At 38.9% G+C, this 27,454-nt stretch overlaps 1 protein-coding gene across 1 annotated transcript in view; it reads right to left on the bottom strand.

The window, feature by feature from the left end:
* Positions 1-11,056: 11,056 nt before the first annotated feature.
* GGH (gamma-glutamyl hydrolase (conjugase, folylpolygammaglutamyl hydrolase)) overlaps positions 11,057-27,454 on the bottom strand; it is a 40,091-nt gene continuing 23,693 nt past the window's right edge. Inside the window, exons 8-9 of the mRNA XM_008591546.1 lie at positions 12,799-12,936; positions 11,057-11,282 (exon numbers count right to left, since the gene is read on the bottom strand). Coding sequence (XP_008589768.1) covers positions 11,161-11,282; positions 12,799-12,936 — 260 coding nt within the window. The 3' untranslated portion in view covers positions 11,057-11,160. The remainder of the gene's footprint in view (positions 11,283-12,798; positions 12,937-27,454) is intronic.

Below are 27,454 nucleotides of genomic sequence, written 5' to 3'. Positions count from 1 at the left end.
CCCTCCCCCACCCCCACTTTCCCACCTCTAGTAACTACATGGCTTTTCTCTCCTTCTCAAACTTCAATGTTTAATTATGGCATTTCTTTCTTTCCTTGTTTCTTAGCTCCCACTTATGAGTGAGAATACATGGTATTTCTCTTTCTGTGCCTGTCTTATTTCATTTAACATAATTTTCTCCAAGCTCATCCAAGTTGCTGTGAATGGCAGAATTTCATTCTTTCTTATGGCTGAGTAGTATTGCATTGTGTATATATACCACATTTTCCTTATCCAGTCATCCGTTGATGGACACTTAGGTTAGTTCCATATCTTGGCTATTGCAAATAGAGCTGTGATGATCATAGGGGTGTGAGTACCCCTTCAACATGATGATTTCCATTTCTTTGGGTGTATACCCAGAAGTGGAATGCTGGATCATATGGTAGTTCCATCTGTAGTTGTTTGAAAAACCTCTATATTGTTTCCTGTAATGGCTATACTAATTTACAGTCCCACCAACAGTGTAGAAGAGTTCCCTTTTCTCCACACCCTCACCAGCATTTTTTATTCTCTATCTTTTTTGTAATAGCCATTCTATCTGGGGTAAAGTGATACCTCGATGTGGTTTTGATTTGCATTTCCCTGATGATTACAGATGTTGAGCATTTTTTCAGGTACCTGTTGGCCATAGTATTGGGTAAGAGAATATCTTTGTTTTAGGAAATACACATTGAAGTAGTTAAGGGTAAAAGGCAACACATCTGCAATTTAATCTCACGTGGTTAAAGAAAAAGGATATGTATATATGTGTATGTGTGTGCATGTGTGTGTATATGTACACACATACCCCACAGAGTAGAGAAAGAGAATGACAGTGCAAATGTGTGAGATGTTAACATTTGAATAACATTTGGTGAAGGGTATATGCGAATGCTTTATTCGGTATTTGTGATTTTTCTGTAAAACTGAAATTATTTCAAAAAAAAACTAGTTTTTAAAAAGATAAAGTTTCCGTTATAGAAGGCAAAGTAAATTACTTTTATGTCATAATAATTCAGGAAATCCAACAGAGAAAAAAAAAATCAAAATTAGCAGCCAGTCTTTAGAATGAGAACACATTAAAACAACCCAAGCCAGAGTTCTGGCAAGGTTTATGGAATTCTGGAGGCCCTAATTAGAAGCGATGAGACCTGAGCTGGTAATATCTTGACACACTCTCATTAGCTCAACGTCAGTTCTTTCTTTATGGTACAGTTCAACACAAGGGCACCATTTGTGTGGGTTGTGAGACACCCTGAAGGCACTACATAGTTTGTCAGACCTTTCTGTTTGAAAGCAAAGAAACGGTAAAGACTTAATTGTAGTAGCAGATCAGCAACAATCCACACACATCTGATTTTACCTGTAAATAGCTTTGGGATAATTACATATATAATTCAGAAAATTTCATACTATGATTACTCTGCCACCTCATGGAATGCTTTTATTCATCTAAAGCAGAAGTCTGTAAGCCTTAACCATGCTATTTTAGTAGCACTCTTTCAATATCAGACTGATTCATTGCCCCCCTACCTTAATTTAATGTGTGCATTCAATTCTTTATTTCTGGGAAAAAATGATCACATAGAATATGGAAAATGCATATATGTACAAAAAGAAAATCTGAATTAGTAATCCTAATATATTACATACCATGTTTAGGTATAATGTATAATTATATATTTATATTTAAATATGTTACATATAATAAATAAAATATAATAAGCCCTTAGGAATCAATTAAAAAGTTCCTAGAATTAATAAGTGGCTCATTAAAATACAACAGGTACAAAACTCACAGACAAAAATTAGTGGAATGCTAGTAAGGCAATTCCCCACCCCCATCCCTCCTACAAAAACTTGTTAAAAAGTTTTAGAGAAATCCTATTTTGATGTGTTCAAGGCGTATATGTTTAAAACTTCGTATTTAAGAAAATAAATAAATCCCACTGAGAAATGGCAATAGACAGTGAAATAACTAATCATAATGAGAAATGTATATGAAAAGACTACTAAATTAAGAGATATAGAAGATACATTGTATATTGCTATATTGAAAAAGCTAAACATTTTAAAGATGTGAGTTTTTCTCAAATTAATATATAGGCTTTATTGTATTCCCAATAAAATCCATGTTGAGAGTGAGGGGGAGAGGGTGGATTTTCAGGAAATGATCCTAAAATTCATCTTAAAATATAAAAAGGAAAGGATATCAAAACAAATTCTTTAAAAGAAAACCAATAAGGATCAACCTTATATTAAAATGTATTATAAAGATATTGTAATTAAACTAGAAGTAGTGGCATAGGAATAAGCAGAAATTAATAAAACAAAATATATGGTAGAAAATAGCTAACAGTGTTTACAATAATTTAGTATATTCTACAGACGGCATTATGAATACCTGGGGAAGGAAAAGATTATTTTACAATGGTGCCAGAAAAACTGGTTGTAAACCTTGAACAAAAAACTAACTGAAAACTAACTTCACTTCATATTCCAAAATCAACTTTGGTTGGATTAGATTTTTTTAAAAATCATACCATAGAAAATCAGGGAAAAAAATAGAAAACAAATAAAAAGAGGGAAGGACTTTCTAGGCTTAAAATAAGAGATAAACATTGAGAGAGAAAATCTATAAGTTTGACTGCATAAAAAGAAAAATTCCTTTATGTCAAGGGAAAAAATTATGTAAAGTCAAAGGAGACTAAAAAATCATTTTCTATAAAGATGACAAATAGTGGTGAAAGAACTACATATCAAATAAGAAAAACATTTAGAAACTAATAAAAGGCAAAAGGAGAGGCTGGCCGGTTAGCTCAGTTGGTTAGATCACAGCCTCGTAACGCCAAGGTCAAGGGTTTGGATCCCTGTAACGGCAAGCTACCAAAAAATCCACAAAACCCAAAAAGGAATGCGTAGTTAATTTACAACATAGCTGAAACAAATTTCAAGCTCATTTAATATCACTAACAGTCAAAGAAATGAAAGAAACAATGATTAACACAGAATGAAAGAGTTTGTCTTAAGTCTGTTCAGGCTGCTTTAAAAAAATATCATGGGGCCGGCCTGGTGGCGCACTGGAGAGCACGCCGCTTGGGAGTGCGGCGGCGCTCCCACCGAGGGTTCGGATCCCATGTGGAGACCGGATCCCGCTCACTGGCTGAGCGCGGTGCGGGCGCAACACCGAGGGTTGCGATCCCGTTGCCAGTCCCCGGTACGGGCGCGACACCAAGGGTTGCGATCCCGTTACCGGTCAGTAAAAAAGACAAAAAGGAAAAAAATATATATATCATGGACTGGGTAGCTTATAAACAACAGAAGCCCAAGCTCAAGGCTCCTGCAGATTTGGGGTCTGGTGAAAGGCTGTTTCCTGGCTCATAGATGGACGTCTTCCAATTCTAATCTCACACAGTAGAAGGAGTATGGGGTCTCTCTCAGGCCTCTTTTACAACGGCACTAATTTCATTCATGAGGGCTCTACCCTAATCATCTCCCAAAGCTCTCACCTCCTAATGCCATGACATGGGGAGGTTAGGATTTTCACATATGAACTTTGGGGGGACACAGACATTCAGACCATAGCAGTATTCACTTATAATATTCAAAGCTACTGAGGGTCTGGTAAAATTAGTGCAATAATACTCGTATGTTGCCTGATATGTTGCAAAATGTTTTGGTTCTTGTGGAAAGCAACTTTGCAATTCAATCAAAACCCAAAAGTTTCCCAGTAATCCCATTTTGGAGATTCTAACTAAAGAAATTATCCAAAAGATGAAGGAAAAAAGGACAAAAATGCTAAACACAATGATTTATTATTGTCAGAAACTGCCAATTCAGTTCTGACTTCCAGGAGCCTGCTCAGGAACCAGGGCAGGATGTCACTTGTCAATGGTGAAACCATCTGTCAGATGCCACAGTACCTGTGGAAGATGTTGAGTTAAAAAGCAGGGCTGATGTCCAATCCCTGATGTGTGAGAGGCATCCTGGAGGTCCCTCTGGGTGACTCCTAACTGTCCCAGGCAGTAAGCAGCAGCTGGGGTATGTACATATGTCATCAGAGCAAGTGAGGAGGTAGTCATGGTGAAAACCACCATTCCTGTGAAAGAGCAGTGCCCTTCCCTTTCTACCATGGCGGTGATGGTGGCAGACATGTGCTTGATCAGATGCAGATTGTGGTGGGACCTAATCTGAAAGCTCAGTTTGGCTTTTGGTCTTTGAATAAGGAACTGTGAACAGATGAATCTGACTCTTGAACAGAGGCTCCAAGGTCCAGGCACAAACGGAGAGCTGAGATCAGATGTCTGAGGACTCAGTGGTCTATGGAGGCATCTGCTTTCACGGGTAATCAGTGGAGAAGAGAATGGGGAGCTGCACTCTAGGGGACAGCATCTACCGTTTTTGTGAAAGTGTCACATAAGTCTCACAACCATAGGGAAAGGCAAATAGGAAGAGAAATCTAACTAAGAACTTCCTAGGTGCATTTGGAGATCAGAACTTGGCACACAGCCACCTGGCCTAGGCACGGAAGACACAGGTAACCTGTTTTCTAGCTTCTATATTGGATACTTTGGCATTTGGAGTCTTCCTGACCAGGAAGGGACTGCCTCTCCCTTAGGGCCAGCTAATTCTTAGAGGTAACAAGCTCTCTTTGAGGGCATCTTTCATAAGCAAACTAACCAATTCAGAGCCCACCCCCATACACACACACGCGCACACACACACACACACACCAGCACCCCACTTTCTGAGCTCTCACATTGCAAGATACTATTCCCCTATCATCGCAGGGCCAGGCATCAACAACTAATTAGGCAAACTAGTCAATCCTAAACCTGCTTAGCCTGCTTACCTGGCCTCACCCATTCCTTCTCACAGAAACCACAATAAAGGCTCTTCCCAGAGTTCCCCTCACTCTCAGTGCCTGCAAACAACCTCAGTGTCCCTCCTATGGCCCTGAGTGGGTGGCGTGGCAGGCTCCCCTGCTCTTGGGAACGGTAGTAAACTATCTTTTCAATGACAATTATCTCCTGATCTGTTGGCCTCACCATCCCTGGATTAAGAAATGAAATCTACATTGTAAAACAGTGGCTGATGAGCAGATTGACAGCTTTCCGGCTGGCAAGTTTTATCGGTCCTATCTGAATACTTTGAGGAGGCCACAGTATCTAACTGACCCAACACTTGGACAAAGACAGTCCATGAGTGCAGAATTGAATTAATTTCCTCTTGGTGCACTCAGTGCCTCGTGGGTTTGCTCTGGGAGGATCTGGGTCTCAGGCAGGGCACACAGGCATCTGTCTACAACCTGCCCAGACTACAAGGACTGTCCAGCAGACCCACAGCATCAGGGGCTAAATAAAGAGGTTATTTTAAACCACTAAATTGGGGAAGGGAGGGTTGTTATATAACGAAAACTTCTGAAACACTGCCTGACATCCCTGAGGTGAGCACTCCTTCAACTCGGGCTCTGAACCCCTTCCTGTGGCAGAGAGCTGGACACAAATCATATGGAGCCTGGCAGACACATGCCAGTGAGACTCCCGCCAGCCAGAAGGAGTACCTGAAGGCACACTCAGGGCATTCTGAGGTAGGAAGCTGCAGCGACGGCAGGCTGCCACCTGCTGAAAATGACCATAGACAGGAGCCCACGAGAAAGGGGAGCAAGGACCGTTACGTGGTTTGCCTTTGAAGGTATCTGAGGAAGCCGAGTCCTCCACCTCCTATACACAGGAAAGGATTGAAAAATAGTCATGGATCACTGCTCTTTAAAGCTGCATTGGAAATCATAGCTCAAGCACGAGACCAAAATTGGGCCTCTTATCACTTCCCCCTGAAATAAAGCTATCCAAAGAACACAGGACTGGCCAGTCTTCCCCACACGTGGGGATGTTCTCCTCTTGCACACTGACCACAAGGCCGCAGACCCTCACACTGCTGAGGCCAAGGCTGGAGCTGGAGCCTGACCTTGTATATCACTCGGTGAATCACAAGGCTAGACAGACCATCCCAAAGACCTGCATACCTGGGGGGCTGGGTAAGGAAAAAAAAAAGTGACCTAAATACCAAACCCTCTGTGGGGAAGAGACCAGAGAGGCCTCTACAGGGAGCCCACAACCCGGGCATTGGGAGAAGAGGGATTAAAGGGTCAACTTGTGCCAGCTTTAAAGTAACCATCCTACATACCCAAAGTAGGCAAGTGTTGGTGGCTTTTACAGATGGAATGTCTTGCAGTCATTGAAAATAGTGTCATTCTTTTTTAATTAATTTATTCAAATTGACACATTATAAGTGTACATATTTATGGAACACAATTTGATGTTTTGATACATATGTATGTTAACGCATTCCTCACCTCATGCATTTATCATTTATTTGTGGCGAAACATTCAAAAGCCTCTCTCCTAGCTATTTTGTGGGGGAAGGGAGGATGGGGAGAGGTTGGCCAATGAGTACAAAATTAGTGTAATTCTTGACAGCCTATCTCTAAGATAAAGACATGCTCCCAGTAACCCTCCTGAGCACTAAAGTCACTGCAGTCTCCTCCTGGAGACTGGAGCACTTATTGTGGGCTCTCTGGCTTGTTAGGAACCTGCTTGCACTTCAAGCTCTTTACAGTTCAGTCCCTATTCTACAGTCCTAATTCTACAGTAGTTCCGTAGAATTACTTAATTGCTCTGGTCTTTTTTGCTCTTGCACTTTCTGATTGCCCCTTTGTACTTTGGCTTGCATCTGCCTCACTTTGAACCATGTCAAGTAGAATTCCTGCCCTGTCTGAACCCACGATCCACCTCCTGCACTGACCAATCAAGCCTAACGTGCTGAGCTTAGTTACCCAACTCTCCAAAGGCAAAGATCCAGCAGCCAGGATGACTGTGCAACATGAAACATGCTTTGGATCCAGTTAAGGAAAAGGAACAGAACACAAATTGTATTTGCAACTGGGTGAAAATATGCCAAGGGGAAATAACAGAAGGACTTTAATTCAATTTTTTTCTGTTATCATTGTTATATTGTTATCATTCCAAAGTCTATTCTAAGACCATTCAAATCTTGTTTTATGTAGCTATTTTCCCTCAAAATTGGGGTCAATCATTATCTTTAATTATACGAACAGATTTGCATATATTATCTCCTTTGTCCCTGGGTAAAGACTAGTAAAGAGGAGCCACGTAATTTAGATTCTTTTGACTAGAGAAGAAAAATATGTAAATGTCCATCCTCGCTCCAATCTGTTTTATGAAATTGAAAGAATAGTTTAAACTATTGGCAAAGTAGAATTGCTACTGTAAATGCTTAAGTCGAAAACATTTATTGGGCTATTTAACTTTATAAAAAGTTTATGAAATAATTTTTTATATTATCAAAGACTATAAAAGTACCTACTCTAGGTTTAAAAACTTGAAGGACAATTTTAAAGAATCTAAAGTACTTAGAGTATAAATAGAAATTTTTATGGCTAAGTGATTGTGTGATTTGCTCAAGGTCATGGTTAGGAAATGGCAGAAAGAGGACTTGATTGTCGGCATCCTGACTTCTAGTATTCTTTCCTCCTGGGAAGCTGGGTGGAAGATATGACATAAGGACTGGACGAGAAAGAATTGTGATTTTTAGTTGTGAACGGTTCGATGTAGTCTGGGGGTAATGTGGCTGACCTAAAACAAACACTGTTCAGGCTTCATTAGTGGAAATACAGTCTTCCCACTGCCCACCGTGATAACCTAAATTCTCTTCCATTTTAAGACTCTCTAATTCTCTCAAACTCTTGAGTTTCTCCCTGAAAAACTTCCAGGATAAATTAACTTGAATACTCAATGATAGCAAAAGACATTAAAGTGGTATTTTAAAACTCTAAAGACAATCTGTATTATGAAACAAACTGGCTCTAAATGAGATTTATGAGAAATTATAATAAATGTCAGAGAATAGGAAGCCTAAACTCACGTCAAATGTATGCAAAAACGAACAAGTTCAATAGGAAAACTAATGATTAAGGTCTTTTCCTTAAATTAAAAGAGGAAACCATGACAAGATTTAGAGTACATTATGCTGAGAAGCTTTAATCTATAGAAAAAAAAAATGCAAACCATGTCCATGTTCATTGAAAGCACATCTCCTACCCATTTCTTTATATATGATCAAGGAATACTTGAGTTGGTGCCTTCCCTGCAGGCCTCCCTGGAAGCACCTCTCATTATATGAGGCTCTGGTTCTTTACCCACTCAGAGAACAATCTCTAGCCTAGATTCTGCCCAGTTAGGCAGCAGGGGAAAGGAGATTGGAATTTTATATACAGACCACAATTTATGTACACAAAAGCACCTGACCCTTAATAGCTGCTTAAAACTGTTTCCTTCCTATTTACCTCGCCATTCAGGACCTCCCCATAAATCAGAGTAGAAAACATCCAGCATTAAGTATAAGTCTATATTTATACAACCATTAGGATTTAAATAAATACAATAATTGAACTAGTTAATGTTCTTTAGGTTTCTAGCAATTTTCTAAAATCTACTACTCTAAATGGTTGAATGCAAACACAACTGGTTAAACATTAGGATAGCCGGTTCTCTCCTGACATCTAGTGTTCCTGATACGTTACTGCAAAATGCCACTGTTAACTGTAAATTACTGTTCAAATGAAAATGCTATATGAAACAAAAACCTTATCCATTTTAGAGAAAAAATTAAGTGGAATAAAAATCCAAGTGAAATAAAAACAAAGCGTTTGTTTCTAAGGAGTGAAAGATTTTTTTTTTAATTCTTCCCACATGAAAAAAATTTTTAAATGGTTTATTTTCTTGCAATTCTGAAAAAAACAGGAAGACCCAGCATGTATATGGAGGGTTTTTTGATTCTTGCAGTGGAGGGAGGGAAGGTGAGGAAAGGGCACTTACTGAGGTCCCACCACATGCCAGGTGCCGCACTTGAGCACTTCCACGTGTTTTGTCACTGTGCCTTTAAAAGCTGCAGGATGACCCTAACCATGGGATCTCAGCCTACTGACAAGGTTTGGAGGATTTCCCTACTCTGTGATGTGGAAATGTAGACACATCCAGTGTCCCCTCATAAAGCATCTTGTGCCAAGCCTCAAGATACGGAAAATTGTGGCCCTCAGAAATACGTGGCTGAATAAAAATGAGTGCAGGGCCTGCCCTTTAAGCCCAACATTTCCATTCCACTTGGGATATCCCACATAGGTAAGAGAATGGTAAATGCTTGAAGGTAAGAACTTTGACAATTGTACTCCAAAAACCTTTAGACACTGAAATCGGCTGCAGCCTGGGAAAGGGTACACATTATGTCTCTTCCACGCAGAAAAAAAAGCCCAATCCTTCCAGCTTTTGTTTTCTTCCTAACCCACACATGCGCCCTCAGTCAAGGTTTCTCTTTCAACCTCTGCTCCTCTCCTGCTGACAGAGAAGTATGTGACCCCACCTACTCCCCAGGCTCCAAAGGACGTCAAGCAGTCATCCAGAAGCAGCCACCCATCTCCTCCCAGGGTGTTCCAACTTGCCCAACTATATCGACAGCACATCTAATCAATGCCCTCTCTTACTCCCATTGACACAGTGATTGGGACAGGCATTCTCCTCCTCAATGGAACTGCTCTCACTTGCCCTCCAGCCCCTGCCTAGCCTCCTTCCTGCTGGTGACAGTGTGTGGAAGGCAGGGGTGTGGGCAACTCTGAAAGAGATTCCATTCTTGGAATAAAGCGATTCCAGCTAAAGGCTTCAAAATAAAACACTGTTGGAAAAACAGTAAACGGAACGTGAGCAGAAAACAAATGATCATTCACGTTTACTTTCATTTGTGGTCATTGATGAAACCCAGTTAAATAGTTTGGGAGTAACTGGAAGCCAGTATTCCCAGGTGGAAGGGTGGGTGACAAGCATCATGAGTAACTAACATCATGGGAAGAATTATTAGAGAACTGCAGAGACAAGCATATCCATGTGGTTTCAATACACACAGGCTGGGAAGGGCCCTGGCATTGTGAGTAGGAATAGGGTCACTACCTTTTTCTAGTAGAGACATGAACTTAGCCAGGATTGGGACATTCAACAATAAAAGACTCAAAAAAGAACCTGCACATTCATGGATAGAAACCAAATCTGTCACATTTCCATTAAAGTTCTTCCTTGGCTGACTATATTTGTTAATCCCTTTCAATTTTTATGTTCCATTTGTCCTTGTTGCACAAAGATTATAGTTTATCTCAGTATCTTCAGATTATTGCTCTTATCTTCCTGCATGTAAAATCATTCATAATCTCCTCCATCTTTCCCAATCACTGTGTTTCTACTTCTCTACCAGCAGTTTTGGATGGCCACAGAGAACAGATGCATAATTACCATTTATTAGTTAAAGTTCAACAAATCCTTTCTTTCTTTTAGTAGTTTGGTTATCCTCAAGGAATTCCTATATATCAGACTTTTGAGGGTTCACATGGAATGGTAAGCGGTGGAGGAGGACAGCACAGATTGAGAAATATATTAAAATGTCTCAAGACAAATGTATATCAGCTTTTAAGTTATTTTCCACAGGAGAAAAAAGTTCATTTATAAGTAGACACAAATATTTTTTGAGGTCCTACTATGCTAGACATTGTGGAAGAGAAAAAGTTCAAGATATAGACTGTGCTGTCAGGATGTGTGCACTTTAACTGTGGAGCTAAAACAGAGCAGAAAATGAGACATATATAAAATATATCACACACACACACACACACACACACACACACAGAGAATATTCCTGAGACTCAAAGGAGGGAGATGTCACAGTGAACTAGAGGTAGGATTTAAAAACTCTTTGCAAGGAGGATGCGGTGGGTGGGTCAGGGAGGTATTTATTTCTAGAGTCAATTAGAAAAAATAAAATATTTGTATTTGCAATGAATTAATTGTTTTCTAATCTTCAGATGTAGGAAGACTTTTCCATGAAAAACACTATAATTATTTCTTTGTCTCACTGTTTAGTTATCAAATGTGATATAAATAGTCATGTGCTGAATAAAGAATCAGAGCCAGTCACATCACAGAAATTTCTGTGGCTTTATAACTGCCATGAGCAGCAAATTATTATAACAGTTTAACCATGAAATTATTCAGAGCTGCTCTGTCAACACATCGAAGACTTTCAATCAAACATATAACATTGCTGAAAAGAAGAAATATTTGCAGTATAAACTGGACGGAACTGATAAATCAGTACTTCCTTCTCTATATCTTCAGATTCAAAATGATGATTGTTTCTCCGGGCTGCAAGAAAAACAAATTGTTAGTTTTTAAAATGATTGGATGGCAAAACTTCCAAAATACTACTTTATATTTCTTCCTGCAATAAGCATTAAGTGGAAGATATCAACAAGAAGAGACATGCTTTACAAAATTTCCCCCAACAAAGCAGTGCCTGCTTTACAGCACATTACCCACTGATCCAGCAGCTGGATTTGCCCTGCCCCAGGTCCAATGTGGTGCTCGCTCCCCAATACACACATTAAATGGCTACATGTGCATATGACTTGAGACGGAGCCTGGGGATGGAAACAGGACAAGGCCCTCACATTCAAGACGTTTAGCCTACTAACCACACCGCATGATGTAAAATGTTTTTATAGTACATCTCCACTGAGATACTGCAAGAGTAAAAAGGATGGAGAAACTGGTGAAGCTGGGGCAGAAGAAGTGGGGCATTTTCACAGATCAGACAGAATTGTGAAAAACAAGGAGGCATGATGAGAAGTTTTGCATGGCTAAAGTTTGGATGTGAGCAGTGAGAGCTCAGACTTTGTCCTAAAGTCAAAATAAAGTAAATGCAGGCGCTTACGGCATTTGTAAGAAAAAAAGACACTGGAAAATAAAGACCAAATAGCCTGCCACGTGACTAGCACTCCAGGAAACTTTGCTCTGCCCAGCGCTGTTCTCGTTTACTTTCAAACACAAGAAAATGTTTCTTTAGACTAACAGTGCACATGGACAGTATTTTTTGCTTTTTTTAAATTTGGAGTTTTTGTCATAAAATCATCCATTCAACTGCATGTAATTCTAAGTGAACTCAGTAGGAGGTACCTGACTTCCCAGTAAGGGCAGGAGGTGTGATAAAAACTTGGGGCAAGCTTGGAGATGGAATAAAAACAAGGCTCACTTGCCAAAGTGATGCACTATCCCTTGCAAGTTGTGTCTGTACCTGTGTCTTATCCCCATACCGCTCAACTAAAAAATAAGCAGCTACAACCAAATTCTCAACTTTATCCACAAATATAACATAGCATGAAAATGTGTTTTTATCATCAAAAAGCAGGCGAATATTACTTTCTCTCCAATGTGCCAATGCCTACAGATAGGTACCCTTAAAAATCACAGACTTATGGGTATATATGCAATTTATATTATTCTCCTGGAAAAGTAACATCTAATTCTCAGAGAATGTTATAATTAAAGCATTATTTCTAAAAAGAAGAGTAATGTGAGATAATCTAAATAAAAAGTATTCAAGGAAAAAAAAAGAAAGGAACCAACACTTTATGCCATTGTTTGAGAATTCAGCCCACTCTAGCGTGCATGATACTGTTGACTGAAATAACTGTCATGATTTTACTTGAATACCTAATATCTCAATTTCAAGGCTTTCATATCATTTAACATTTTTAAATTATTTTTTTAAAAGTTAAAACCTACAGAACTTATAGAGCATTTATACAGCAAGGGAGTATACAAAAGTTCAGAGGAGGGCAATTTCTTTCACAACTACACCAGAGTGATAAAATTACATTACCTTCACCAACAAAGAACTCTGATAAATAAAATGCAGTCTTCACAGAATTAGGTTCATGGGAAATGCCTTTTAATTTTTTCCACTCATAAGGTGCTTTCTCTGGATGCCACTGAACACCATATACTGGATACTTATATCCTGTATTAAGAATACAAACTAGTAAGTATTAAGAATGGTTTAAGATGTTACTTAAGATTGAATTGTTTCATATTCTAAATAAAACATTTTTAACTCACTACATCAAAGTAAAACTGTACATATTCTCTCAGATACAAAATAATTTCCATTCACAGATGATGTGAAAATTTTCAATAACATATTTCACTGATTTCCAACTTTTTGTAATTCATAATACGATCCACTTTTCCAGATAATCAAAAAGTAAAATAGTTGAGCCTAGGAACAGATCCCAGTTCAACAGATCCCAGTTCAACAGCTAAGTGCACATTTTGTTAGAGACACGGTTCTCCCACAATGGGTCTCTTTCTTCCCTCTTTCACACCATGTTTTCATGCCCTTTCACGATGACTAATTCAGATCAGAATGAACTATGCTAGCACTTCTGGTGTCCTTTTACATAAGCCAATTTTTCCCAGCCTAAATTGTGTCTCTCTCCATCTATGAAATGATTGACCACTTCATGGTGTCAGTTTTTAAAAGTTTAAATGTTGGTGTGAAAGAATCTTGGTGACATTATTCAACTATTTTTAGAACTCTTATGTATCAATATAGATAAAATGATATGATCCCTGAGATTTGCATCAAAAAATAGTACAGTGTGGGGAGAAAGCAGATATGAAACAAGAAAGTCCACGTACATACTGACCACTGTCAAAGCTGAGAGGTTGGTATCCAGGGGCGATTATATTACTCTCTCTACTTTTACATATGCTGGAAAAATTCCACAATTTTTAAAAAAACATGAATATGCATAATATTTACCTTCCGAAAAATGCACATGCTCATCTCTTTTCTTCTTCACATGTGCCTTTCCTCATTGTAATAGGAAAAAAAAAAAATTCCTCTCTATTATTTTTCTCTTTGGAATTGTGTAATGATTACCATCAAAAAGTACTTGAAGAAATGAAGAGAATTAATTGAAAGTAGAGATATCCAGGGGAAAGAGCACTGCCCTGTCACATCCCACTTGGCTCTTCCGCTAGGCAGCATGTCACAAGAAGCGAAAATTTATCCCAGCCTTGTGGGGGTCCAGCAGGCAGCTCCAGGTACCCTGCTCCATCTCTCCAGGCTGTCTCTGCCTGGTACCTCCTTGTGACTCTGCTCTTTCTTTCTCTCTGGTTTGGGACTACATGTGGAGCTACCAGCAAGACACTAAAAGGCTGGGTGACTAGGGAATTAACTGGTACACATAGTTAACTGAAAGTCAGATACTCTACTATATTTCTTTAAGATATAAAAAGCATTATTGAGGATTTTAAAAATGCCTCAAGTGATATATCATAAGGAGGATTTATCCTATGGATGGATGGATAGATAGATAGATAGAGATAGAGATAGACACATATATACTGACATTCAGAAACAAGTGAGATTTACTTTTCTTCAGTAAGCTGTATTACCAAAAGACCAATGCAGGTTCCTGACAGCTGCAGGAATCATGCCCTGCCTCACTAATTTAGAACAAAAGTATCGGGAGTGGAAAGATAACATGAAAATAATAGAGTATCTCAAATGTTTCTATCTTAAAAGTGTCAGGAAATTTTCAGAAAAAAAAATTTTTTAGGTGATAAAATTTTCAAATGAGCCTGGTATGATGACACAGCCAGAAACAGAAACAATGGAAAATTCCAACCCAATACTCTTCCACTTAAATAGTCATTCATTCAGTATCAATGAGGATTACACAAAGCCCTGGAAACACAAAGGAGAATAAGACACAGTACCAGCTCTCAATGAGCTCTTAGTTTAGAGGGAAAGATAAAACATGAACAAATATGTGCAATAAAAAACATTCCCAAGTAGCACAAAGCAAGTGGAACAGAAGAGCACTGCAGATGTGGAGAGGAGGAACAGTGGTAGAGAAGGCCTCTGGGAAATGACAACTGACTAGGGTCTTTCAAGATGGCTAAGGGTCCATCAGCAGAAGGCAGTGGGGAGGAAGGGGAGATTTTCAGAGAAGAGGAAAGAATATGAGAAGCAGCAGAGGTGAGAAACACTGCTATGTGGAGAGCTTTATGTACCAAATAGTTGCGCAGGAACACAGGCTAGAGGTGAGCAGGGAGGTAGCGTGAAGTAAATGATCTGGTAAATCCAGATTTTATCTTCCAAATGCTGAAGAGCCACTGAGGAGTTCTGTTCAAACAGCACGATCAATTGGGGCTAAAAAGCTCAATGACCTGGCTGCCAACTCACATGACGACCAAACTGTCCGTTCTATTTCTCCACGTTTTTCTCTCTACTATTATTCATTTGGCAACATTTCTTTCTCCATCTACAGTTTCTAAAATTGCAAAAGAAAGAAAATGAGTACCTGATTATTCATCACCCAGACTAAGACATAAAACATGACTAATACTTCCAAGGCCTCTCGAGTGTCCCTCCCAAACTATGTTCGCCTCCCTTCAGCCCAATGAGGATGACTCTGGTAAGTCATTCATCACCCTGTCCTTTCCTTAGATTTACCAACAAACAATATATTGTTAATTTTTTGCCAAGTTTTGAACATCATATAAATGAAAACATACAGTATGTATTTATTCCCTTGTGACACGCTAATCTTTAATTCCAAATTGTTTTCATAATTCATTCACAGTGACACATGCAGGTGTGCTCATTGATTTAACAGTTTCATAGTATTATCTATCCTTTGCACCGTTGAATGTTTGGGTTGTTTCCCATTTTTTGCTAGTATAAACAATAATGCCACGTACATTTCTATGTACCTAAAAGGATTTCACTGAGGTATTTTTTAATCAAGGAATAGAACTGCTGGGTAATAAGGCTGAAAAATGTTCAATTTTACTAAGAAAGGCCAAAATGTTTTCCAATGTGTTTGTAGCCATTTACACTCCAATCCTAAATGCATGAGAGCACCCAGTGTGCCACGTCCTGGGTAGCACTTGTTAGCAGCAGACTTCTTAATTTTGCCAAGCTGGTGGGTATGAGATGGGTTTTTCACTCTAGTTTCCATTCGAAATCCCCTAATAAGTACTTATACTGAGCAACTTATCTCACTGAACCATATGTGTACAGGACAATCAAGTTTCTTTTGCAAGGTACCTAGTCAAATCTCCCTTTAACAGGCTGTCTTTTCTTAATTCATGGTTTTAGTTTAGATAAGCTAGACACATAACCTGTGTCAGTTATATGCATTATAAATATCTCCTTTTTTTTTTTATCCCATGTGCTATTTTTTTTTAAATTAATGAACACAACTTCATAGTTTGGTTGAATTCATCAATCTTTTCCTTTATGGTGTTTCTTTATGGTTTATTTTTGTTTTCAAAACTCCTTCCCTTATACAAGATCATAAAGACATTCTCCTTTATTTCCTCTAAAACTTTCTTATAGTTTTCCTTTCCATTGAGGTCTTTCATCCCCTTGAATTTATTTTTTTATATGGAAAAACAGCCTGTCTCTGTCCCACTTTCTCTCCGTCCTTTCACAGTTCTGGTTAGTATGTTAGAACTTCTCATTCCATCCTCCAAATTCCAACCTTTCTTTCAACACATTTCATATATGTTTGGTGTTAGATTCTGAATGTTCCCTTCAGATCTACCTTCTATTCTAGTGCATTAATCTCTCTTCAGCTGTATCAAGCCTTCTGATTAACCTGTTAACTGAGCTATTTATTTCAATTACATTTTCATTTCTAATAGCTAAATTTGGTTTTTTTCAAATCTGATATCTCATAATTCTACTATTAAGGTTTGTGCAGGTTTGTGTCTGCATCTACTGTTTCTGCAAGTTCTAACTCGTGGTGCATTACTTCCTTGTGCATTAGTGATTTTTTTGGCTGTGAATGAATGTTTCATTTTCCTTCAAACCTTACATATGGAAATTCTTTGAAGCCTGAAATGAACAGTTTCTTTTATGAGAAGTATTTATATTTGTTCCTGCCATGCACATGTAGGCACTATAAGTCTGAAACAACTTTAAACCAAATACTTGACTTGAGATTTGTCCAACTTCCCAGTTAGCATAACACAGGCCTCACTAGGAGACCAGACTGTCATTATGAATGCTCAAGGCTTATTCCTTTTCACCACACCACCATCATCCCCCCAACCCCCATCTCACTCCTTAGTGCCAAGGTTCAAGATGGGCAACTTTCCTTGCACTTCCACAGGCAGGATCCCAGGTGTATTCTGAATTTACCCTTACATTGCAGGTATAGCCTTTCAAGTCCTGCTTCATGGGGTACTCTCCATGTAGGGGGGGTCCTGAGCTGTGTCTCAGGTTCTCCTGATTCAACAATAATGCTGGCAATGCTGGTTTAAATACTCCACTCAACTCTCAGAGTTTGGGCCTAAGTATCTTCATTTTCTTGATGCTTTGTCAATGTTTAGGAAGAGGTTTTTATGTATCAACGACATTTTTGTTGCTGTCTGGAGGAGAACCTGTCAAGGTACTTTATCTGTAATATTACTAGAAACAGAAGTCACTTTCCTCACTTATTTCTTCATCCCCTCTTTAATTTTTTTCATCGCCCTGTTCTAAAAAACACCCAGGTAAACTGCAACAGATTTTGAACATAAATAAACATGTCTCCTGTCTCCAAAGATGCCCTACCTTCCATCTTCAGGCTCCAAAGTAACATGATATTATTCACAGGAAAAAAAGATACAAAAAATCAAAATTAATAAATATATGATTAAAAAGTAAAATAAGGGATACGTGCTACAGTGAAATATACCTTCCATTGTTGAAATAAACTCAATCTTGCCATCTGTATTTGTAGTTAATACATTGAAAAACTTCTTTAACTTTTCATTCATCGTAAAATTCTAGAGTATAAAAATAAAACAAAATGATTACTTCTGTAGTTATTCTAAATGTATTAATTTCATCATGTAATTAATGTGATACCTTCACAGAAAGGCTCCATTTGTGGAAATTTGCAGTCAGTGGTTCTATTGCTAATGACAACAACAAATCAGCAGGAAAGTTCTGGAACATTCTGCTCTGCAACGTACCTGAAATAATTTAAGCACAAAAAATAAATAAATAAATAAAATCCACTTAAGTCACTTATCTGTAGCCAAAGAGAGCCATTATTAAGACATAATCAAGATTACTAAATAAGCAAAACACATGATTTCTACAGAAATATTCCAATCAAGCATAAAATGTGGTCAACATAAATTCAAATATGCTCCAGACTTATGTACTTTTTCTGCTAGAATTTAAGAATAAGTAAAATTCTTCTGATATGAGAATTAGCAGGCTAGCCACAGAATAAGCAGAGAATCTTAACTGGAGTTCCCTAGACAGCTCTGAAAAACAGGTAAAATTTTCCATATGTATGTATTTGTTTCCCCAGGAAGGGATCCAGAACTTTCAACATATTTTCAAAGGTTTCTTGGACTTAAAAGGTTAAAAATACCAACAATGTAGAAAAGAACATTAACCAAACCAAGAAATTTCTACTCGGTGAACAGATCAAAAAAACCAATATTATCAGAGTGGTCAACACTGAAGGCTCTATTGTCAGACACACAGACTCAAATACCAACAAAGGGATAAAAAGATTCTGATGTGTTCATGGTTCTAATGGCAGCTGTTCCAAACCAGGCCCCTAATTCTGCTAATGGCTTCCATGAAAGCCCCAGTGCCTCCAAACATTCCTTTTTTGAATAAACTGGGTTTTTGCCACATATAACCAAAATAGTCAGACCTAACACATATACTTCCCACAGCGTTCTTGCAATGATTCAGTGAGATAATGGAAGAAAGTACAAAGCATTCTATCGGTCCTATGAATGACTATTGCCATCTGCCTTCCAAAACCCTTATAAGAACAGGAGTAGTTGGTAGCATTCAATTCTGAAAATTCAGAGATCATACAACCTAAAAGAATCATTATCTACTTATACCAAGAGGTATAGTAAATAGTTTGTCTGGTCTTTGTCCTGAGTTCCTGACAGGGAGCTTCTAAAACCCTTGGAATTTCTTGAGTGATACAAGTCATATTGGGCCCCTAGATAATTTGAAAAAGACTAACTGCACGATTAGAAGCCGGGACTTTGAGCCAGCCCAACCTCTGGGGATGGGAGAGGTGCTGGAGATTGAGTTCAATCATGTGGCCAATGATTCAATCAATCATGCTTTTGTAATGAAACTCCAATAAAAATTTTTGACAACAAAGCTCACTGGAATTCCTGGTTGGTGAGCAAACACAGCATTTTCCTGAGTTCTGTGAGTCGTTCTAGTGAATTATCAAACATGAGGAGTTCTAGCAGTTGGTAAGAAGTGTGGGTGGCCAGGGGATGTGACTTTTAGCTGGCATCTCACATAGAGCAGTCGTGTTGAGGTCTGAGCTAACTCCAGATGGTTAATGCCAGAATTATGTTGCAGTATACACAGCTGAGGTTGAAACAGAGTACACAACCAAGGGAAAAATGTTGACACTATAATAATAATAATTAACATTTATAAGAGTTGTATTTGAAGTACAGTAATGTGCCGCATAATGATGTTTTGGTCAAGGACAAACTGCATACACAATAGTGCTCCCAAAGATTATAATGGCTGTACATATAGCCTAGGCATGTAATAGACTATACCATCTAGGTTCATGTAAATACACTCTGTGATGTTCACAAAACAACAAAATGGCCTAACAATGTATCCTCGTTGTTAAGTGACAAATGACTGTACTTAGCACAGGGCCTGAAAAATGTCACCTTACCTATTTCTCACACACACAGAAAAAAACCCTAAAAGGTAGGGCCAGCCCGGTGGCGCACTGGAGAGTGAGCCGCTTGGGAGTGCGGCGGTGCTCCTGCCGAGGGTTCGGATCCCATGTGGAGACTGGTTCCCGCTCACTGGCTGAGCACGGTGCGGGCGCAACACCGAGGGTTGCGATCCCATTGCCGGTCCCCGGTACGGGCGCGACACCGAGGGTTGCAATCCCGTTGCCGGTCAGTAAAAAAAAGACAAAAAGGAAAAGAAAAAAAAAAAAAACCCTAAAAGGTAGATGTTTTTGCAAATGATGACAGTAAAGCTGAGAGAGGTTAAATGATTCCCCCAGGCCAAAATGAGAAATCTTGGACTCAAATGAGGTCCAATTTCAGAGTTCTTAATCACACATGGTCCTGATATCACTAGAAGCAACAAATGATCAAAACTCAAAACTCCTCAGAAATGAGGACACAGGTGGTCACTCACATCTTCAGACTGTGTAAATAATTTAAAAGCCTAATGTTCAGAGCATTTTTGACTTTGATGATTGCTATTTACTAATCCTGCCTAGTAAATATTTTTGAAAGGGTTGAAAAGAGTATTCTTACCTCCAGTGAAGTTCAGTGGCATTGCTATTCCAGTAGTATCTGTGTGAGTCAGTAAGTATTCTCCACTAGTCAGAAAAGAAATCTCTTCAAATCCAAGGCATGTGCCCCACACAGGAAAATAGTCTCCATCGTCAAAACTCTGCAGAGTGAGAGAAAGAAAAAACTAAGCTTATCCAAACTTTTCAAAACAAAAATTACATGTATAGCTTGTCATCACTAGGCAGGCATCTGAGTAATACATGAATTTCTAAAGAATTTTCCAGGATCCAAATGTATGCTATCACTTAATCTCTCTTCAGAACAAGCTCTCACACAGGCTAGAAAAGGTAAGTTGTAGACACACTATATATGTGGACCCAAAGACTATAAAAAGCTACAGGTTATTTAGCCTAGCTATTAAAAGCTTTTAAACAAGTATCTCATCTGCTAAAAGCAGTTATTTAGGAAATACAAGTATTTAAGTGGGGGTTGGCAAAATACTGGGGTCAGCAAAGGTAATTAGAAAATTGCTGTTAATAGCTGCAGAGAGAAATAGTAAGGGTCTGAGCTTCAGGGCAAAGACAGGCGCAATGTGAGATGTTACAAAGAGGTCAGAGGCTCTGCTTGGTAAATGAATGTAGAGTCTAAGGCCACTGTGAAGAAAGATCAAATGGGATTAAATGAATTGGGAAAAAGAGCAGATTTCAGGAGGAGATAAGAATAATGCAGGAATAATGTCCAATACATAATAAAAAGATAAGAGGACAGCTGACCAATCAGATTCATACATGACCCTACCCATGATTTTGTTCTATAATTGCTTTTGATTCTAAGCCATCAATGAGTCCAGGGTCTTAAAAGCTCCTTTGGCTACCAACTGCTCTTTTGAATAGAATGCAAATAAATGCTAATCTTTAACACTGCAACAACAACAACAACAACAAAAACAAAAAAAGATGAGGACAGACAGAGATACAGACTAAGATTACTAAACTACATGAGGATGAGGTTCACAGGAATGCGCAGTAAGAGAAAGGGCCAGACAGCCGAGCTCTGGGGTTCCCTGGAAGCCCAGAATTAGGTGAAGCCCATAGAAAACGAGCAGAAGCAGCCACTGCTGCTGAAGAACAGGTGCCCCAAAGGTTAAAGGGGTGACTGGGCTACAGTAACTGTGAAAGAAGCATTGCCATGTGCTTTAAAAAAAAAATTCTCACAGAAACTTGCAAAAACCCTTCTGGAATAATAAACAATAACTGATATTTACCTGTAAGGCCAAGTCATAAAATATTTTGGCTGCGTGGGCATAATCTGAGTGCCTGAGGTTAGCACTTCCTCCAGGGAAAAGGACTCTGAAACAACATCAAATGAGGTGCACTGTACCCCCTGACACACACAGAAAATTTATCTTCTACTTTTAAGACAATTTTTCCTTATTACATACGCAGTAAGATCATTAAAGAAAACTAGAAAACTAAGACAAGAAAGAAAATATTTACAATCCTGGCCATTGAGAAAATACTGCTGTTAACATGGTAGTTTGTATTCTTCCAAAACTACTTCGATAAACATGTTTATTTAATAAAATAGAGTGTGGACCAATTAAAGGTAAGAAAATGGGGGAAGGGCAGGAGAGAACACAGTGCTACAAATCAAATAGAGACAAAATTCCAGGTATAGCTAGGTTTAAACTACAGTGATCAGTGATGTCAAATCAACTGCAGGTCCATAATAGCTGTGAGTGGCTTTTACCACACAAATAATTTTTTTAAACGATGAAGAACAAACTCATCATAAAAATGTATTTAGGTTGGAATTAAATACCTTTAAGAATTTAATTATTGATTATCACCTGAGATCTGTTCAGAAATAAGTACAGTATTAGAATTTTTTTTAAATGACAAAATTATACTCTAGAAAAAGCCAAGAGAAAAAGGGAGGAGTCACAAATGTTTGACTGTATTTTACTCAGCCATAAAGATGAAATAAAGAAAAATATTTACCATGTTTTTATACAATTTTAAATTAACTTCAAATTTAAAACTTTATAACAGGTCTTGAAATAACTAAGGATATTTCACAAGAGGTTACAAAAGTTGGATTAAACATATTAAAAATTTAAAGATATTTAAATTTTAATTCCAGGTATCTGAAATATTACTCTTGAGACTGTTGTTTATTCAAGACATATATTCTGCTTCTTCCATGAGCCAAGCTCAACACTAGCCCAAGGGACAAAGATGAGTAATTTTGCTCTTGGGGAAGATCACAATCTAGTAGAAAACATATAAACACCTGTGTGGTAGAACATCTGCCTCAAAACCATGCAAAAACTCTACAATTAAAAGAGGCTTAATGAAGACTCAATAGTAGTTCTCTCTTTTCATTAACTTGGTATTTAAAAAGCTGCTTCTAACCAAATTTGGTATGGCTAATCCCAAAGTCCTTTCCTACAGTAAAACTCAGTCTACTTTACTTAACCAATTCCCAACTGATGGACTAGTGGGTGACTTCTAAATTGGGGGTCTGTCAAACAATACTACAAGGCATATGTCTGGGCCTAAGCCTTCATGCAAAAGGGAAATTTATTCGTTAAGTAAAATTTCTTGTTAAGTTCCCCAGTCAAAGGGAATGTATATTTCTAATTTCAATAGATATTGCAAAATTGTCCCAGAAAAGAGTATATAATTTACATTGCCACTAATAAAGTATGAGAATGCTTCTTTCCTCACACCCTTGCCACAGTGTTAGCAAATTTTCTGATCTTTGCCAATCTGATAAGCTAAAATGGTTTTTAGTTGCTCTAATTACTTTCCTTAAATTAAAAGTAATGTTGAACATTTTTTTCATATGATTAAAGGTCATTTTCTTTGAGCTAACCATTCATATCTTTTGTGTTAAAGCCAGTGGATAGAAATTTTTTTTCCAAGTTCTATTCAAATTACCTCTGAAAGATAACTGATCAATATCTTTAGACTTAGGACTTATAAATCCCCTGGCAAGCAGTATGCCAGGCCATTCAAAGTGGCTTCAAAACATTTAAGACACATACTAAAAAAACAAAGATTATACCACACATTTTTTAAAAAATGGTATGTGTCTACTACATAGCAATTATTTATTTCGTAAACTGCCTCCTCTTCTTTGCAGGACATTTACATCTCATTTACAAAACATTTCCTAAAAAAGAACTCAGAAACCTAATGTTACACCACTCTAGAACAGTTACATAGAAGCATGCATGATACTTATATGCATTTTTTTGCAAAAGTAGACTTACTTGTAGACACTCAGAAACTGTATCAAACGAATGTTGAAAACTTACCCGTTAATAGATTTGAAAAGTGTTTCATATTCGTAATCTCTAAGGTCAAGCCTGAAACAATAAAAACAGTTAAAAAAAAATCTATTTCTCAAACTTAAGAAAAAAAGTAAGCCTCTAAATGAAGTCATCACATAAATTTTAAAAAGCCAGGTTAAAAAATAATACTTAAATACTAGACACTACTACCTCTCTACCTACCGAGAGGCATTTTTTTCAAACTACATAAAAGCCACATAATTATATCCTTGTTTTGCTAATCAGACAAGTAAACATGTTTTTCTGTGGTCTCATGTAACTTAATATTGTGAAGTTGTGTTAATACACAAAACATTAAAGACCATGAGACTGGGCACCAGTAATTTCTCTGCTAGCCAAGAACTATAAAAGAAATGTAAGACTATTCAGTAGTTTCACGTGAATACTAAATAAAGAACTTTATTGCTATGTCTAGCTTAACTACAGGCAGTTTTAGTAGATAAAAACAATACACTTAAGTGCCAAGTTCCTGCTTCATCTCACCCCCACCAACCAGTTGGAACAGTCTGGGGACTAATTGTGTTTTCAAGTCAGAACAGTTCAGATCAGTAGATAAAAACAATACACTTAAGTGCCAAGTTCCTGCTTCATCTCACCCCCACCAACCAGATGGAACAGTCTGGGGACTAATTGTGTTTTCAAGTCAGAACAGTTCAGATGTAGTGACAGACTACAGACAAATCACTGCAGACTGGCCTAACAGCCCAGGTAATTATTCTGAAGCACTCTGGATCCAACACCCCTCAAGGGCCTCCTAACAATCACCAGGTTATTGATTTTATCCCCTTTCTCCGAGAAATTCAATTGGATTGATCTGTGACAATTGGCAACAACCTTCAATTAAGTCACAGTGAGATGTCTGCTCTTCCAAGAGTTCAATAAAAAGCAAGAACAAGGGGAGAGAGTATCACGTTCGGGAAATCTTTGTAAGAACTCTCTACATTCAGCATTCTTCAGTTTCCGTAAGAGAATAACAAGGCATGTGACCTCTTAAACTGCCTCAAAAGAAACAGATTTATGATCCGATGTCAACTACAGTCCTTTTCTGCCTCACAGAAGTTTCAGAAGGAGTTAGCACATCTCTCCCAGTATTAAGTAGACACTAAACAATGATGCTGAGAACTTGGCTATGCTTTACCAGCAAACCCCTCTAGGCTCTCCTCTCAGTCCAATTAAGCTTTGCAAATCCAGGTCTGTTGTTCAGAACTTCACAATAAATCTCCTTCTGGCAGAAAGCCACAAAGCAGTGGGTGATACTGGAACGGTGCTTACCCTTGTCTTAAATGGAGAATAAACTGGCAAGCAGTCCTGCCTTGGGACGCGATAGGGAGGTGACACGTGAGTCCACATGTTCCTGGTATTCTGCCAGGCCAATTTCCCCAGATTGTGCCAACAAAAAGGAACCAACCAGTCAGAACCCAGAATGCTCCCCATGGATATTTAAATCAGGATGGGCCACCACCACCGTCAAAGACCAGAATGGATTTAGATCACTCAGCCACACTCCAAGGATTCCTGACTGCTAGCTGTGAAGGCTAGTTTCGGCTAGTTTCAGTCATTTCATTAATTGTAAATAAATGGCTCCCACACTGTCCATGACTGGATTTGGGGGACCCACTTATCACTAATAAGGGGTCTAATTGTTAGAGTGGGGGAAGGGGTGGTGTCATGAACTCTAGTGCCTCACTGCCCTGGCAGAGAAAACAGGCCAGGTCACATGTTTTGAACACATATTATTTGCATGTTGTGTTTTAAGCGCCCCCCCCCCCAACAGGATATGAGAAATAGTTCACTCTCTCTGAGAATAGCTTAAGCCTGGTAATGATGGCAAAGGACGCTTAGCTTCATCAGCATAAAAAGGAGGGGTGGGCATGGCTGTCAATAGAGAGTCCTCACCCCATTTAAAATCAGATCCAGATCATTGTCTTCAATAGCACAGGAATTCAGAGTTTTATGAACTCTTCTGATTTGTAAATGTTTAAAAATGTTTTAAAACACTATGTGAACAAAACCCATTTTCAAGCCAAAAGCAGCCCTTGGCTACCTCTGAGGAGGCAGAACTCTGTGTTTTTCACTGATTCAACAATAGGAATTTATGCTAACCTGAGAGTAGCAAGCACCTGAGAGAGAAGGTAGCAAAAAGAAAGCAGGAGACCAAAGACAAACTTCACCTATCTCAGAATTTTGCCAAGATCTCCCATCTCCTTTTCCTTTCTTGGCCCCCAGCATCCAGAAGTCAGAAATTAACATAACATTGTCATTGTGATCATTTCAATCTCATTCTACATCAGGTAATCCTTCGTAGGCTAATCTAGAAATTTAGCCCCCACGGTACATTGTTTCTACAGGATCAGGTCATTCCAATTCCAAACAATATACTTTAACATGAACTTTGGGAACCCAAGCTGGAAATCCACCTACATGCTGACAATCACGTTCTCAGCACCTTGGTCATAAACACTAGTATTCGACAAGTCATCCGGTTTCAAAACTTCCATCATTCTCAGATGTCCATTTCTTCCTGCATGTCCCCTTTTATTTTATTAGTCATCATGACTTGCTGATTCTTTTTTTTAAGAGCATTTACATATCAACTCCACAACCACGGCTGGGAGCCAAGTCCTCACCACTTCACACCTAGCCTATGGCCTCTGACTGGTCTACCTGCCTTTCATCATCCACATTACCAGCACTCGCATCCTAAAACAGCGTGCATTAAAAGCTTCCATGATCCAAACTTTCAAATACGTTCTGAAGACTCTTGATGGATTGTGGACGTGGCCGGTACCATTGTGCACACAATAAGCACCAGCACACACACAATACGCACCAGCACAAAATAGCCGCCAGCCTCGTCTTCCACTCCAGCATCAAGCCCCTCCCTCTTCCCTTTACAAGAAGCCTCCTGACTTAGAAACAATGTTCTGCATTGGCGCAGTTCTACACCCACTTACATCAACTTAATGGTCCCTCCCCCTGTACATCTAGTGCCCAAAAGCTAATATAAACTCTCACAAACCCATTGTTGCAGCTGTCCACATTTTCAGGGCAGTCCCGGGCTGCCTGCCACTTTGAGCACAGCCTGGCAGATTTTCTTCCCTTAATAGCTTGAATGGTATCCAGCATCTCAGCTCACTTTCTTTCATTATGGTGCCGAAACCCAGGAAGTATTTTGGCCAACATTGTGGACAATCCCCTCTCTCTCGGGGTGATTGGCCCTCAGCCACCCTTCCACCTGCTGGAACCAGGTACAGTCACGACTCTCTCCTTTTGCTGTTTCAGACCAACACATCCAACACAAGCCTCAATTCAGGGTGAGTCGGTGGGTCAGTCCTGTCTCATCTCGGGTTCCCCCATCTCGCTCTCTCATTCTCAAAGCCCAGGCACCTGCCCAAGGGAACTTTTCTTGTGCCTCCCAGCTATCGGAGGATGCTCATCTAGCCAGTCAGTAGCTTTTCTCTCAAAAAGGCCAGCAGAGAGGATGCTCTTTGTTGGCACACTTCTTCTACCAGGACTGACTGCCCTTTCTCACCCTCTAAATGGGATCCCCACAATCCAAACCTCCATGCTCTATGCCCTTGGGCTGTCTCCTGGACAATTTCTTGGCCTCCAGGGAGACATTAAACCGAAACATCTCGTTTTCTACTGTACTCCGCGCTCTATGCCTCTGGGCCATCTCCTGGACAATTTCTCGGCCTCCAGGAAGACATTAAAACTCAAACACCTCATTACAATGGATCCCAGTGGCCACAAGATGGCACTCAATTTAGACACTCACCGAAGTGGCAAAAGCTGTAGAGATTCCTTGTTCAAGCCTTCTCCTATCTCTGAACGTGTTCTTCTCTCT

The sequence above is a fragment of the Galeopterus variegatus genome, unplaced genomic scaffold (assembly GCF_000696425.1).
Source record: "Galeopterus variegatus unplaced genomic scaffold, G_variegatus-3.0.2 Scaffold7023, whole genome shotgun sequence".
NCBI classification, from domain to species: Eukaryota; Metazoa; Chordata; class Mammalia; order Dermoptera; family Cynocephalidae; genus Galeopterus; species Galeopterus variegatus.
This window is presented reverse-complemented; position numbering and strand designations above follow the sequence as displayed.